Below are 16,360 nucleotides of genomic sequence, written 5' to 3'. Positions count from 1 at the left end.
TCTAACTATATGTTTGTCCCCACTAACCAACCTTTGTTTATTCCCCCTCCTACCCACATACCCTTTCCAGACTCTGTATCTGTCTTTCTACTCTCTACCTCCATGTGATCAATTCTTTTAGCGCCCACATACGAGTGAGAACTTGTGGTATCTTTCTGTTCCTGACCTATTTCACTTAAGATCATGACCTCCACCTCCATCTGTGTTTCTGAAAATGACATGGGTTCATTTCTTTTCATGGCTGAATAGTGCTCTGTTGTGCACATATGCCAAATTTTCTTTAGCCATTTGCCTGTTGATGGAAACTTAGGTTGATTTCATAGCTTTGCTTTTGTGAATAGTGCTGTGATAAACATGTGGGTGTGTGTATTGCTTTGATATACAGATTTCCTTTCTTTTGGATAAATACTCAGTAGCAGGATTGCTGGGTCCAATGGTAGTTCTATTTTAACTCTTTGAAACATCTCCAAACTCTTTTCCATAGTGGTTGTATTAACTTACAGTGTGTAGAAGTTCCCTTTTCTTTAGCTCCTCACCAGCATCTGTTATTTTTTGTTCTACTTATAATAGCCATTCTAACGGGGGTAAGTCGATGCCTCATTGTGGTTTAGATTTGCATTCCTCTTATGCTTAGTCATGCTGAATATTTTTTCATATACCTGTTGACAGTTTCTGTGTCTTCTTTTGAGAGATGTATATTCATGTCCTTAGCCCACTTTTTAATGGTTTTTTTTTATTGTTGAGTTGTTTGAGTTCCTTGTATATGCTAGATATTAGTCCCTTGTAGGATGAATAGTTAGCAGATATTTTCTCCAGTTCAAACACAAATTGTCTCTTCACTCTTTTGATTGTTTCCTTTGCTGTGTAGAAGCTTTTTAGTTTTATATAGTCTCCTTTGTCTATTTTTGTTATAGTTGTCTGTACTTTTGAGGTCTTAACCATGAAATATTTGTACTGAAACAATAAAACTACTAGAAAAAAACATGGAGAAAACACTTCAAGATATTGATCGAGGAAGAGACTTCATGTCTAAAACTATATTTAAAAATTAAAATATTTATGTTAAAATATTTCCCCTAAAGTTGTTACCTAATCTTATATAAGGAAATTTTAGAGTACACTCTGGAGAAGTCCAGTCAGCACAAAATTAAAAGTATGAATTTGGAAGTGGAAGGGACTACAGCTTTGGCTGAAGCATGAGCCACTATTAACATCATCATACAGCTTTTGGTCAGCAATGAATTTTATAATAGTTATGGCAGAAGGAAGTTGTAAATGATGTAAGTCATAAAGTAGCATTAAAATAATATGCCAGGGAGATTTTTTTCAATAGTAGGCAAGGAATTCTTATTATATGATTGTGTAAAATCATGAACAGCTTCAGAACCGTAAAAGAAGTCATGGCATCTATCAACATTACAGCCCAAAAGTAGACATTTATGAAAGGCATGGATATATGCTGTAGAGAGAGCATCAACTTTAGACAATTTCAGACACTTGGACAGAATATTCAGAAGGCAAAATAAAACGTTTTGTTACTTGATGTAGGAACAAATGGTATAACCAGAGAATCTTGTAGACTATAATTGATTTACATTAGAGATGAGATGAAGATTTTGAAGTAGGAGATTTGTTAAACAATGTTGGTTTTCATCAGTGGTCAAGTCTTCTATAGCTGGAGTTTGGAGTAAAGGGGTTGGTACGGGGCACCAATAGTAATGTAACACAGGGAAGAAGACTATATTTTCCAGGCATTAGAAAGGTGCAGTGTTTTGGTATTTTGGATAGGTACTGAGGTATCACCTACCATAGTTAGTGTCAGACAGGAATCTATTATGGAGGTTGAAAAATCCTTCATAGGATTATAGCTACTGAACGCAATCCAAGAGGCAAGCAAGCTGCTATGAGATTAAGGGGAAAACTGTAGTGAGCAATTGGATATTGTTTGTTCTTTTGAATCTCCCTTAATGTACCTTAAATAATTCCATACTTCAAAAGAAAGGTAACAGGTTTAATATAATTAGGAAAACTCAATATAGGGACTTTGGACAGACGTCGTTTAGGATGTTGTTTTCAGTTTTCTTGTTCTGTGATGACAGCCTGCCAGTTTTTATGGTCGTTGAGCTATTGTAATATAATCCAATTTCCATGGTTAGCTATAGCCATGTGGATTTGTCAAACTATATGGTCTGGGGGCATCCCAGATAGCTTCTATTTAGGAAAATGCAAGGTGATGTTTTTAGTAGAACTTAGTACAAATTTGGCTTTTCCGGTGTATTCTGGGTCAAGTTTATTGGAGTACTTGATATGAAAGATAACTAAGAATTAGATATTAGGCTGGTAGGGACTCTGAAATACATAGTAGTATACAAGCTTTTTTTTAAAAAAAAAATCTGGTTGTATTAGTCAGTGTAGGTTATATGATATCAAATTAGCCATGAGACCTTAGTGGCTTTATACAGTAAAGGTTTACGTAGTGTTCCTGTGACCAAATATAGTTTCTTCAGCAATCTAAGGTTTTGGGTTTCACCATCATATTTCAGAGTAGCCAGTATTCATTGTAAGAGGCAGGGAGAGGGACTAGAGAATTATGCATAGGCTTTTCATTGTTGTAACCCACAAGAGATTTCTGATAACATTTAGTTGATTTATTCACATAATTAAGTATAATGGGGTTAGGAAATGTCTTCTGTATACACAAGAAGTAGGAAAACGACATGGGAATTATTAATAACAAACATTGTCTCTAGCATACTTGGTTTCTTAGCTGGTAAAATTAGTGGGTTGCAATGGTTCTTGGTTAGAATTATAGGTTTTGGTGTGAAAGGATTTGACGACTATTAGGGATGTGGTGGCATAGCAGTATTAAACCTGACTTTAACTGATGCGATGCTATATGCCAATATCTGGGCATATTGAATAAGTCTGTCTAATTAGTATGTTGAGATCAAGATGTGGGGACTCAGAAGGATTTTTTGAGTCATCTTAGTTTGGAGCGTCATTTATGTCAGTAAGAATACAAAAAAAATCACTTCCAATTCTGGTTAAGGTGGAGTGAGCACACTCTACCCTGTTTCTCCTACTCAATGCAAGAAAAACACCTTACATGGACGGAATTCACGCAGCCACTATTTCAGAGCTCTGAAAAGTGAAAAATAGCAGGTAGAATGGGGAACAAGAGCAGAATTCACAGTGCCTTTGAACTGGAAGTGAGTTCACTATACTTTTTGCCCCTTCATTATCCCTTAACATGAATTAAATGGATTGAAAACCTGAAATTGTGCACAGGCTGCAGTGAGAGACAACTCTGGGAGAAATCCTCTAGTTCTAATACAGAGTGCCCTGTTAATTTTTCTTTTCTTCACTTTGTGCTGTTATGGCCCAGCCCTCACGTGGTCTTATCACCAATGGGCGCCTATAGAAGCCAAAACTCTGAGGGAGGCTTTTCTTTCATCAGTGGAGCTAGAGTCCTAAGAGGATGGGACAAACACCCTTTTCTTCTTAATCTCTCTGCCTTTCTGCCAGTGGCCCTGGATGTGAACAGACTTGTAGAATACATTGCAGAGCAGAGAAACTAAAGCCCCAGTGTTTTGACAGGAGAACTGAAAAGAAGAGCTCCGGAACTGAAAACATCAGGGATGTCATGGAAAGGGAAGAACGTGAGAAAGTAACCCTATAAAATTTTTTAATGAAATTCAGCCCTGAGTTGTGCATACATGGATCTAATCCAAATTACAAGTTATAGCTGTTACAATAAGGTAAGAAAATGAAAGTCATACGGATCATAAAGGAAAAATAGAATTATCTGTTTTCACAGATGACATGGTTGTCTATGTAAAAATTCTCAAGGAAATGACTTACACATGAATTCTAGCAATGGTAAGCCATGTTTAGCATACTAGTGTCACAAGATACAAGGTTCTCATACAAAAATGACTTATATTTCTTATATTAACAATGTACAATGTGAAACCACATTTAAAAATCACATTAACTGTAGCCTCAAAAATTTTAAATACTGAGATATAAATTTCATGAAACATGTACAGGATGTGAGTGCTGAAAACTACAAATTTCTGATGATAGCAATCAAAGATCTAAATAAGTTTAGGGCTATATCATATTCATGGACTCAACATATAAAGATGTCATTAAATTGGTAGATACATGTGACACAATAACAATTAAAATCCCACCTGAATATGTTCATTAATATAGACAAGATGAGTCTAAAATTTATGTTGAATGACAAAGTAACTAGAATAGTTAAAACAGTTTTGGAAAAGGATGAAGTTAGAATAATTATACTTAACTGACTTTAAGACTGACTTTTTAAGTTGTAATAATGTTGACAGTGTAGTATTAGCAAACACATGTATCAGTGGAATAGAATAGAGTCCAGAAATAGTCCCACATATATATGGACAATTAATTTTTGGCAAAGGTGCAAAAGTAGTCTAATGGAGGAAGGATAATCATATGCCAAACAAATGTGCTTTGACCTAAACCTCACGATTTATATGAAACTTAACTCAAAATCTAAGTCTAAATATAAAACATGAAACTATAAAACTTTAATGGGAAACATATGAGGAAATTTATGGGACTTAGAGTAGGCAAAGCTTTCTTAGTTGTGACAACGAAAGCATAATTCACTAAAAAAGGGATAAATTTCATTTTGACTTTGTCTAAGTTAAAAAACTTTTGCTATGCTAAAGAGGCAATGAAAAGACACGGTACAGGCTGGAGGAAGATAACAGCAAATCGCTTATTTGACAAAGGATTTATGTGAAGAATAAATAAAGGACTTCCAATCCTTAACAGTAAGACTACAATTCAGTTTTTAAAAGTGGACAAAAGAGTAGACACTTCACCAAAGAGAATATAAGGATGTCAAAATAGTTCATGAAAAGATGTTCAACATCATTAACCTACAAATAAATGTAGATTAAAACTATGAGATACCATTATATACCTAGTAGAATAAAAAATAGCTATTGTGCTAAATACTGGCAAGGATGTGCAGAACAACTAGAACCTATTACTGGTGGGATTGCCAAATGGTTCAGCCAGTCTGAAATATAGTTTGGCAGTTTATTATAAAGTTGAATATACACTTATTGTATAGTTTAACCTTTCTACTCCTGGGCATTTATTCATGAGAAATGAATGAAAATCATGTTCACACAAAAGCCTTTATGTGAATGTTTGTAGTAGCCTTATTCACAATTGCTATTCTACAACCCAAATGCCTTCACAAATGAATGTGTATGCAAACTATGGTACATCCATTAATATAATGGAATACTACTTATCAACTAAAAAGAATGGACTCGATATATGTACTTACTTGGATGCCTCTCAGAGGCAAATATGCTGAGCTTACAAAGGGAGACTCAGAAGGTTACAGACTGTGTGATTCCATCTATGTCACATTCTTGAAAACTAAAAATATATAGTGATAGAGAAAAAGGATAAGTACTAGAGCCTATGGGTGTTGAGAAGGTGAAGCTATAAAGCTGGAAAGTGATAGCACAAGTGAATTTTTTGGTGTGATGGAACTGGGCTATATTTTGATCGTCGTGGTAGTTATACAAATCTATGTATCTATTTAACACTCTCAAACTGGTACACCAAAAAAAAAAGAGAGAGAGAGAAATTTCACTGCATGATCATTTAAAAAATAAAATTAACTATTAAAAGAATAGAAAATTCCTGACTTGTGTAAAGCCTAAGTATTAAAGAATTGTTTCAACTTTGTGTTTTCAGCTGTTTATCTGTTTATTTTCTTGCATTTGCGAATTCCAGCACTTCTAGCATATGTTAATCCTGTTTCTGTTAAATAGGCTGGGACTTGGGTGAAAGTGGAGCCAGCACCAAGATAAAGGACTGGGCATTTGGCCTTCCTGCTGTGGCATGTTTTGACCTTGAAGGGCATTAGAGTATGCATAAATAGTTAAGATCATCCATGTGTAATTATGACCTGTTTCTAATTTTTCTTTCCAATTTAGAACTTAAGTTCTCCTTAGGGGTTAGGAAGTTACATTATTAAATTTCTAAAGCATTCATCTATCAATATTTACTATAGTGGTGGCTGCCATTTGTAAAATGTCCAGGACATTTTCATAAAGGGATTATGATATTTAGTGCACTGGTATGTTAGTTGGGGTTAAACTGCAGTACTATTAGGCTTTGAAAGTTATTTCTTTTACCTTTGAAGGCTTTTAGTAAATATATGAAAGGAGCTTATAATAAAAAGGCGTTTTGCTCTCAAACTATATAAATTTTTTACATACTATATACTAATATATAGTAATATAAGAGATTTAGAATGATTTTTTTACATATGAAAATTTTAACATTTTGTTTTCTTCAGAAGACAAATTGACACATTTCAAGCACTTTTTGATACTTTTTTAAACTATCTTTGTCAGAAATAAAATACGCTATACAACATAAAATTAAAAATCTCTGACAAGACAAAGGAAGATATAAATGAGTAATAACGTAACTTTTAATAGAGCCTCTAAAGAATGCTCTTAAATATCCATGACAGTGGTAGCAATTCAGTTTATAAGACTGCCTTGCCTTTTTATCAGGATGAAGAAAAAGGTAGAAATTACTGAGAAGAGATTTCATGGCTAGGAGCAGACTTAGTGATTTCATGTGCTATCTTTTGTATCCATCTGTCCTTGTATTTTACTGTGTTGCATTTCACAGTTTTCCTTATTTCATTCTGCATTCACCGCCTATGTGGGCATTGGTCTTCTTTGAGATCACATCTTCATGAGGGCGTTGTCTAAAAGTGACTGCTAAATATACCTGGAGTTAGAAACATATGGTTTAGCCCTTTCTAATGTTGAACTGTGAAGGAAATTTAACTCCTACAACTTATTGTGAGTTTTTTGTGTGTCACTGAAAATTATCTTGGATGTGAAATTGTCTTGGGTGTGGACTTGAATTGATTAACGTACAGTGAAATCAATTATTTCTGCTATGATCACTCATTTAGGAAGAGTTTTGTAGTGAGAGAAATACTATAGAAATATGTTATTAAATATTTTACATAATTTTAATCATCTTTTAAAATATTTCACTGTAATTCAGTCCTAAATTAGGCTTAAGAGATGAAACCTTTTGAAAATGTCAAAAGATTTTTCCCCCTTAATGATACCATAAATCTGATTTGGAACTTAATCTACTTAATCAATTACTTTGCAACATTCTTTTAAAAGGGGAGGAGATATTGGATTTTAGGGGGAATCTTTACTTTTTATGTAAGGTATTTCCAGTCTTCTTAATAAAAAGACGTTTATTTAAAAAGGCAATCTAGCTGTGGTACTTAGATTTTTCAGTAAAAACCAAATTGAATAGCCAGTTTATGTCTTCAGAGAGCTACCTTTGAACAGAACTTAGGTTTATATATTCACTCTTAATCATTTTAGTTAAGAATTATTTGTATCTTTATGATATATTGAATTCTAAATAACATAAGTACCTCAAAGATAATAAAACTTTATGGATCACATTACGTGAGTTATCTACATTAGTTATTAAAAAATTAAATACAAATTGAAATGGATAAAGTTATAGTAAAATAAGTCAAAATCTATATTTAAATTTTAATGGAATATAAATATATATATTTATTATAAACAAATTAGTTATGTTTATACATAGTTAATAAATACTCTCAGGTATTTGTGGGCCAAGACTGTTGTGGCATTCTTTATCAATAAAGGCCAAAAAGCTCTGGAGAAATAATAAATATGCTAATTTATGAGGTATTATTATACTATTTCTTTCATTTTTTCCCATGGTCTAGCCCTTTAAAATCTGATACTTGAAATAAATATTATTTTCTAACTTAAATGAAGCTTATTAAGAATTACAAATTGGTAATTATTTTTAAGAAAAAACACCCACTAGGTTATTAACATCATTTTCCTTAAAAAGATACAGGATTACAAACTCTTATCCATTCTTGAAGTAGAATTGCTGCTTACAGAACATGTGTTGTGGTACTGTCTGTTGAAAAGTTTAGCAATTATATATCATGACATAATAATCAGCATACTTTTGGTCTATGAAGTAAAATACTCCTATGAAAATCTGTTCCTAGGTATTGCTATACTTTTCAAGAGAATGTTCTATGTTTTATTAGTTTTGGCTGACACAGATACTTGCTTTTTGGTTTATCCTGTAGTATATATTTAGGTCCTCTGCAGATGAACTGATGTGTTCTAGACAGGAAGTGGTATGTAGGAGATATAGGAATGGGCTGAAGTATCCTTTATATTTGCCTTTGTATCTAGGGGAGTTGGAAATAGGCAAGAATGGAGAGAAATTTTGTATGGCAGTACACAGAATTTTGCAAGTTTATTGTGAGCCCTGCAACAATCCGATGCATTTTAGTTACTGGTAAGTTTGTTAAATTATGTTTGAAAATGTTCCTCTTCGAAGATGGCCATCTATTTACTATTACGTCCACCATGTCAATTATACCTTATTGTAAAGATTTTTTTTTTTTTTTTTTGCAAAGATGTGGTATTGCTATTGCATTGGGTTTTAGGTATAAATTAAAACTACTTTTGTTAGTGAATGCATTTGACATTTCAATTGGTGTCCTGGTTAATACTGAAGTGAAATTAACACTTTATGAATAGCAGAGTCCTGTGTTAATATTTTGGAATAATAATATTAATATTTCTGTTTTTGTAATGGAACTCCACTGTGTTTAGAGGTCTGAGTTAACTCATTAGATGTTTGAGAATGAGTAGTTATTCTGACATAAAAGAAAGAAAATCCATGTCATCCTTGCAATTTTACATGGTTCTATATAGTCGGGCGATTTACTGTAAGAAATACTTTTTTGCCTTTTTTCATGGATCATAGGGACCATTGTGAGGCATTTCTAGTCGTTCTTTTTGGCAGTGCTCATGTTTAGGAATCCATTTTCCCCCTAAATCACTAACTTTGGTGTATGTAAGAATTCTATGAACAGATTAGGAAATTGTGCAATCTCTATGCATAGTTTTCTTTATTCTTTTTAAATATTTAGGCAGATGTATTAGGTGTAATATAGTACTTAGCAATTATTCGTGAAGTGGCCTTGACTATTTAATTCATTTAAAATGGACTAGATTGCTTAATAGCTGTGCTTCTTTATAGAAACATTTTTTAAAATCTCAGAGATTCCTTGGTAGTTGTATTTTTCTTGTAAGTGTCTATCTTTGGCTTAAGGACAAAGTAAAAGAATATCATTGATTTGTGATAGTTTACTTTTTTTGTGGTTTAAGGATATCGGATCAGTTAATATAATTGAATTTTAATTTCCTGTAATGAAGTACTTTATTTCTAGATACTATATTTTGTCTAGCTGGTGTGTAATTCATTGAACTATGAATTTTTATAATAATGATAATGATAATTTTGCTGTTGGTTCTTGTTATGAGAACATTTCTAATTTGAACAAAAGTAGCCACATTATGAGAAAAATGTATTATCCCTATTGAAACTGGAAGAGCTAAAATAATTCAAAAATTAGAATAACTTCAGATTCCTTTTGGGCTTTAATAATTTTCAAGTTTTCCTTATTACCAAATTGTCTGAATCACTTGTAAGAATGAGTACTTCTGCATTTAAAATATGTTTAGAAATTTGTGGTTCTACCCTTATGAATATAAATAGGTAATTTAGGGTATATTATAAAACATTGTAAATTGATACTATTTTAATTCATGATAAAATCTGGTATATAACAATTTATTATGAACTACATTAAGCATATACAATGAAGGAAAATGTATTTCCATTATTCAGAATACTATATTCATGTATCAGTGTTGCTGGTTAAAATCATTATAAGTAACTGTGAAGTAAGGCATTATCAAAGCTTAATTCAGTGCAATCATTTCTTTTTATTTTGTTTCTTCATTCATTCCAAAGACAAATCAAGTGCTTAATCTTTGACACCTCTTTGTCTGCTTTTATGTATTTGTTTATATATTGTGTAATTGTCACTTTTCATTTCAATATTACATAAATCATTTCTTTGCTCTCATGAGCTTTTCTTAGGGCATACATGGACATAAGTGACATGTTACATATTTCTCTGGATTTTTTTTTAACAAAGTGTTTTTGAAGAATAGTTCTAAATGAAAAGTTTATTTAAAAATAGGGTTCGTTCTTACAAAGCAATATTGCATCTATATTTAAAATTCTCTACAATAGCCTGTTATTCAAAAGAATAGTATGATACAGTCTTTATTATGGAAAATGATATGTGTATGTTTCTTAGGTTTACTTGAAGCCAGACATATAAATATATGTGGAGATAAACTTTGATGTTTTACTTTGGAATGTAAAAAAACTACACAGTTATGATTGTTTATTATATTTAATTTGAAAAGGACAACACTAGTTTTCTCATGCTTATGATGAAATATATTCTTTCATAATATAAGGCATAATAGTCATTGTCAGTACAATAGAGATTAGATTTGAATATGGTTATCTTTTGGCATAATAAAATACTGAAATGGGACACTGTGTTTATAATAAACATGTGATGATTACATAATGGTGTCTGTACTTTACATGCAGTGCTACTCTTTTGGCATTCCTGGTTGAACTACTTAAAAGTTCAGTAGCCATGCAAGAACAGATGCTGGGTGGAAAAGGCTTTTTAGTCATTGGCTACTTACTTGAAAAGGTAAGTGATATGTGTTGATGGTTTTATTGTGTAGCTTCACAGTTGGACAACTGACAACCACTAATTATATTTTTTCTATAATTTCACTTTCCATTGACTGTGTAGAGATTATATTTGCTAATTCACAAATGTCTTAGATTTAAGTGTAGACATGGAATTAACTGGGTATCGGAAGTGTAATTAAGAAATTCTGAATAAAAAAAACTAAAGAAAAAATTTACATCTATATCTATTCAAGCAGTAAGTATCATTTCTCTTAAGTTTTTCTATAGTAGTACCCCCTTATTTCTACTCTCACTTTCTAAGGTGTTACTTACCCATGGTCAACTGCAGTTCAAAAATATCAAATGGAATAAACAATTTATAACTTTTAAATTGTGTGTTATTCTGAGTAGAGTGATGAAATCTCATGCCTTCCCTCTTCATCAAGCCCAAACGTGAATCCTCACTTTGTTCAGCTTTTTCATGCTGTATACACTGTCTCCCCATTAGTTATTTAGTAGCTATCTCAGTTCTCGGACTGAAAATCGTATGTATTATCCACTAGGGGTCTTGGAACTATTGCCTCGAGATAAGGAGGGAGTACTATAGTTGTTTCTTTGCTATCTTTTCACTTAGACTTTTTTTGTTTGTTTGTTTGTTTCTTTGCTATCTTTTCACTTAGACTTTTTTTTTTTTTTTTTTTTTGAGACAGTGTCTCACTCTGTCTCCCACACTGGAGTGCAGTGGTACGATCTTGGCTCACTGCAACCCCCACCTCCCGAGTTCGATCAAGCGATTCTCCTGCCTCAGCCTCCCTAGTGTCTGGGATCACAGGCGCACACCAGCATGCCCGGCTTATTTTTTGTATTTTTAGTAGAGACAGGGTTTCACCGTATTAGCCAGGATGGTCTTGATCTCCTGGCCTCAAGTGATCTGCCTGCCTTGGACTCCCAAAGTGCTGGGATTACAGGCATGAACCACCGCGCCTGGCCTTAGACTGTTCCTTGAAATTTTTTTTATTAAGATAAAAATCTTAATCTATGTTTAGTATACATGGATTTACCTGTTAGGTTTTGTGTTATTTTTTAATTATGCGGTCAAAATTTTTATTTTGTAGTAATAGAAACATTATTTTATGCTCTTTTTCCCTGCTCTTAATATATATTATTTAAAGTAGTTTTTCTGATCTATACATAATATAAACAATAAAAATTAGATGGGTTTACTTTTTCCCATTTTGTTTCATCTATATTGTTTTATGACCTCTTTTGCTTTAGTCAAAGCTCTGCTTTTATGATAATGAGTGCTGAATTTCTGATTATGATCTCACAAGAGTTTAGTTGTATCATGTGATTTCCTTTAAAAATTAAAGTGGGATTTCATGAATAAGCGTTTTTTTATAACAAATACCTATGCCCTTTATCAGCACTCTCATACCTTTTCTTATCAGTTAGTTAACTCTATAATATTCAGCTGCTCTGAAAATGAAACTATTTGAGAAGTAATGGAAGTGAGATCTCAACTAAGGGATAAACATATTTCCTTTGGAAAAAAATTGAGAAGATATTTTGAAGTAGTTTTAATTTTACCTCCAATTGTTTTACGTTTGAAATGTTATCAATTGATTAATGGATAAACAAAATGTGGTATATACATGCAATTGAATATTTAGTCACAAAAATAATCAAGTTCTAAAATATGCTATATTTTATATATTATATGTCTTTATACATATTATGTATATAACATGTCTTTTCTTTGAAACAAGTGTTGACCTTTCTTTAAGGATTAATGATTGAAGAGTGGTAGATTGTTAAGCAGATTGATCATTGGTAGCATTTCTTTATTCAGATGATTTTTTTCCATAATGTTATTAAGAACTTAAGGCTCTTTGGCTTTTTTTTTAAATGATGGAATACTCTTTTTCTGTATCTAGAGTATAATAATTGTTTAGAAGATGTATGATAAGCTACATTTAACATGCATTTGATAACATATGAAATGCCTTTGTAAGATTACTGTGTGTGACAGGATTTCTGTGAGGACTTACCCCTTTCAATATGCTTTCATTTGTTTGCTGAGAATGTATCAGAAAATTCTAAAGTAAACATTATTTTACTTAAAACTTAGCTTATAATTAGAAATATTTGTAAAAGCCTTCAAATAAAAATGTATGTTAATATTTCAAATATAATGTCAATTTACAGGATGCAAAATATAATTTCATTGTGGTTTTAATTTGCACTTTTCCTAGATTTCAAGTAAGATTAGACATTTTCATATATAATTATAGAAAATTAATCTTTTATCTTCTTTGTTATTCATTTCCTTTACCAATTTTCCCTATGTCTCTTCATGATTCCCACCCCTAGTCAACCCGTAATTCACTTTTTGGCTTTATGAATTGCTTATTCTAAATATTTCATGTAAGTGGGATCATACAATATTTGTCTTTTTGTATTTGGTCCATTTTGCTTAGCATAATGTTTTCAGTGTGCATCCATGTTATAGCATATTTTAGAATTTCGTTCTTTTTTATAGCTAAATAATATTCCATTAGATGTATACTCATTTTGCTTCTCCGTTCATCAGTTGATATACATTTGTGTTGTTTCTATCTTTTGGCCATTATGAATAAAGCTGCCATGAATGTTCATGTACTAGGTTATATGTGGACATATGTTTTTGTTTCTGTTCAGTAGATACCTAGGAGTTGATTTGCTGGGTCCTATGTTTAACTATTTGAGAAACTACTGATGTTTTTCAAAGTGACTCCGTCATTTTACATCCTACCAACTGTATTTAAGAGTTCCATTTCTTCAACATCCTTACCAACTCTTTGTTTTCTATGTCTTTTTGATTCTGGCCCTCCTAGTGGGTGTGAAATGGCTTATCAATTTTAAATTTGCATTTTTGGGATGACTAGTGATGCTGAATATCTTTTCATATTCTTATTTTCTGTTTTCATGTGCTTATTAGCTATTTATTGATATATGTTCTTTGAAAATATCTTTAGATCCTTTGCCCATTTAATAATTGTGATAGGTGTCTTTTTATTATTGATTTGTAAGAGTTTTTTTTATATTCTGGATACTAGTCCCTTAATAGATGGATGGTTAGCAAATATATTTCTCCATTCTTTGGATCACATTAATTTGCATTTCCCTGATGACAATGAAGTTGAGCATATATTTATTTTCCTTTTGGATATCTTCTTCTGTTAAATCACTCTTTAGAGTGCCGATTTTCATTTGGGTTGTCTGTCATTTTGTTACTGATTTGTGGAAATCATATATATATTTTGGACCTGATTACTTCTTTGGATATACACTGCAAATTATCTCTTCTTCTTTGGCATGCCTTTTCACTCTCTTAATGGTGATTTTTGATAAACAGAAGTTACTAATTTTAATATAGGATAAATTTTCAGTTTCTTTTATGACCAGCCCATTTTAGACCCATATTCTGAAGCCATAAGATTATTCTGTTTTCTTCTTAAAATTTTGTTTTATCTTTCATATTTAGATCTATAATCTTACCTGGAATTGAATTTTGTATATGGTATGAGGTATAAGGGTCAAGGTTGTTTTTTTTCCCCTGTGTATGTCATTTAGCTGGCCCAGTACCATTTTTTGAAAAGATGATTTCCTACTGCATTGCAGTCTAATCTTTGCCATAAATCAGATGACCATGTATGACTGGGATTTTTTTGTGTGTTTCAGACAGTACAAAAGTATTTTAATTTGTATAGCTTTTTAGTACGGCCTGATATTTAAGAGTACGTCATCCAGCTTTACTGTTGTTCTTGAAGATTGCCTTGGCTGTTTTTGGGTCTTTGCATTTCCATATACATATCAGCTTATCAACTTCCACCAAAAAGCATGGGGATTTTTATTGTATTATATTGACATCTTTCCTATATTGAATCTTTCAGGTCATATACTTGGTATATTCTTTTATTAATTGAGATTTTCTTTTGTACTTTTCTATATGGAACAGTTTCTGTCTTTTTGATGGATTTATTTCCAGGTATTTGATATTATTTGATGCCCTTAAAATTTTAATGTTTTACACTTGATCTTAACCAAAAAGCCAAGAAGCAATTAAAAGTCTTGATTTTTAATTTGTTGAAAATAGAATACATAGAATTATAATTGATATTTATGTTGAACTTTTATATACCAGTCTTTCTATTCCTCTATTAAATCTAGTCATTTGTAGATTTTTTCAGAAAAATTTTTGTAGACAATAATAACATTGGAGAATGATAGTTTTTTCCTTTCTAATATTTAGTTTTTTTTTTTTTTCCTTGACTTGTTATGCCACCTAAAAAGTGCCAGTACAGTGTTGGAATAAAAATTGTGATAGTGGCCATCCCTGTCTTATTCCTGATCTCATGGGCAATGCTTTTAATAATTAGCCACTAAGTATGATATTTTTAATAGATTACTTTGTGTAGATTTATTAGTTAAATTAAGGAATTATCTATTTCTGATTTGCTAAGAGTTTTCTTTATTATAAACGGGATTTTATCAAACACCTTTTCTGCAGTGTGTAGAAAAATGATTATGATGTTTCTTCATTTTTCTTAATTTAGTCAATTACATTGATTTTTTTCAGATTTTAAACCTTCCTTATACTCCTGGACTCTCGTTTACTCCTAAATCTACTCCTGTTCCAACCTGGCTTTCGTTCTTACAAGTCCTTTAAGAGGGCTCATGTCTTTGTCACCAGTGGCCTTCATAATCTGTCCTCTGTTTCTCAGTCCTTATCTTACTTGACCTGTGAATATTTCAGTTGAACATTCTTTCCTTCTTGAAATGCTTTCTTGCGTTGTGTTTTGTGATGGCTTGCTTTGTTTTTTTCTTACTTATTCTCTCTCATTAGTTCTGCTTCATCTTTCTAAATTGTGATGACTGTTCTGTCCCAGTGATTAATCCTGGAAAGCATTTCACTTTTCCGTCTACACAGTACCTTACTCTAATTGTGATTATCCACTTCTACAGCTTCCATGATCCTGTAAATACTAATTACTCTCAATTGTTTCTCCTATTTTTAGTTCCACTTGAATTTCTAGTAATCTTCTTGACTAAATTATCCAAACTGATTTTTCTCTTAATTTTTCATCCTTCAGAGTTCTTTATCTTATTTAGAGGCATTACCATTCAACAAGTAGTTGAAACCAAAAAGTTAATTCTTTTTGACTCTACTTTTTTTGCACTCTAGATCCAAACTCAGGAAATTATGTTGTCTTATTGTCAAAATGTATCCAGAATCAATTACTACTTCCTCTTTACTTCTCAACTCCTTACCATGTCCGTTGATATCATCTTAGTTCAAACCATGATCATCCTTCACCATTGGTTACCTACAGTCCATTTTTCACTTGCAGTTAGACTAGTTGTCCTAAAATGTGCCAAATCTTATTCAAGTCTTCATCCTTCTCATAATGAAGTCATAAGCCTTATACCTCACTTCATCTCTTCCCACTCTTCTTGCTTTCTGTTTTAGGCAAAGGTCTTTTTGCCTTTTCCTTAAGAACTAAAATTGTAAGCATTTACCCAAGGACTTTTGCATTTACTTGCCCCATTGTTTCCATCACTCTTTCTTCAGATACTCACAGACTTTGATTCTACGCTTCATTCAGGATTTTGCTTATGTGAT

The 16,360-nt window shown here is 32.0% G+C and overlaps 1 protein-coding gene across 4 annotated transcripts in view; it reads left to right on the top strand.

Annotated features, from left to right (window-relative positions):
- The window catches only part of NBEA (neurobeachin), a 736,578-nt gene that overhangs the window by 167,194 nt on the left and 553,024 nt on the right, over positions 1–16,360 (top strand). For 3 of the 4 annotated variants that reach the window (XM_058437671.1, XM_058437670.1, XM_032150485.2), the window contains exon 11: positions 10,606–10,714. In XM_058437671.1, coding sequence (XP_058293654.1) covers positions 10,606–10,714 — 109 coding nt within the window. Of the gene's footprint in view, positions 1–8,315; positions 8,422–10,605; positions 10,715–16,360 lie in introns of all 4 variants that reach the window. The other variant, XM_058437672.1, reaches the window with a different exon arrangement.

Source organism: Hylobates moloch, unplaced genomic scaffold (assembly GCF_009828535.3).
Source record: "Hylobates moloch isolate HMO894 unplaced genomic scaffold, HMol_V3 SCAFFOLD_4, whole genome shotgun sequence".
NCBI lineage: Eukaryota > Metazoa > Chordata > Mammalia > Primates > Hylobatidae > Hylobates > Hylobates moloch.
The sequence above is the reverse complement of the archived record's forward strand: the minus strand, read 5'-3'. Positions and strand labels throughout refer to the sequence as shown.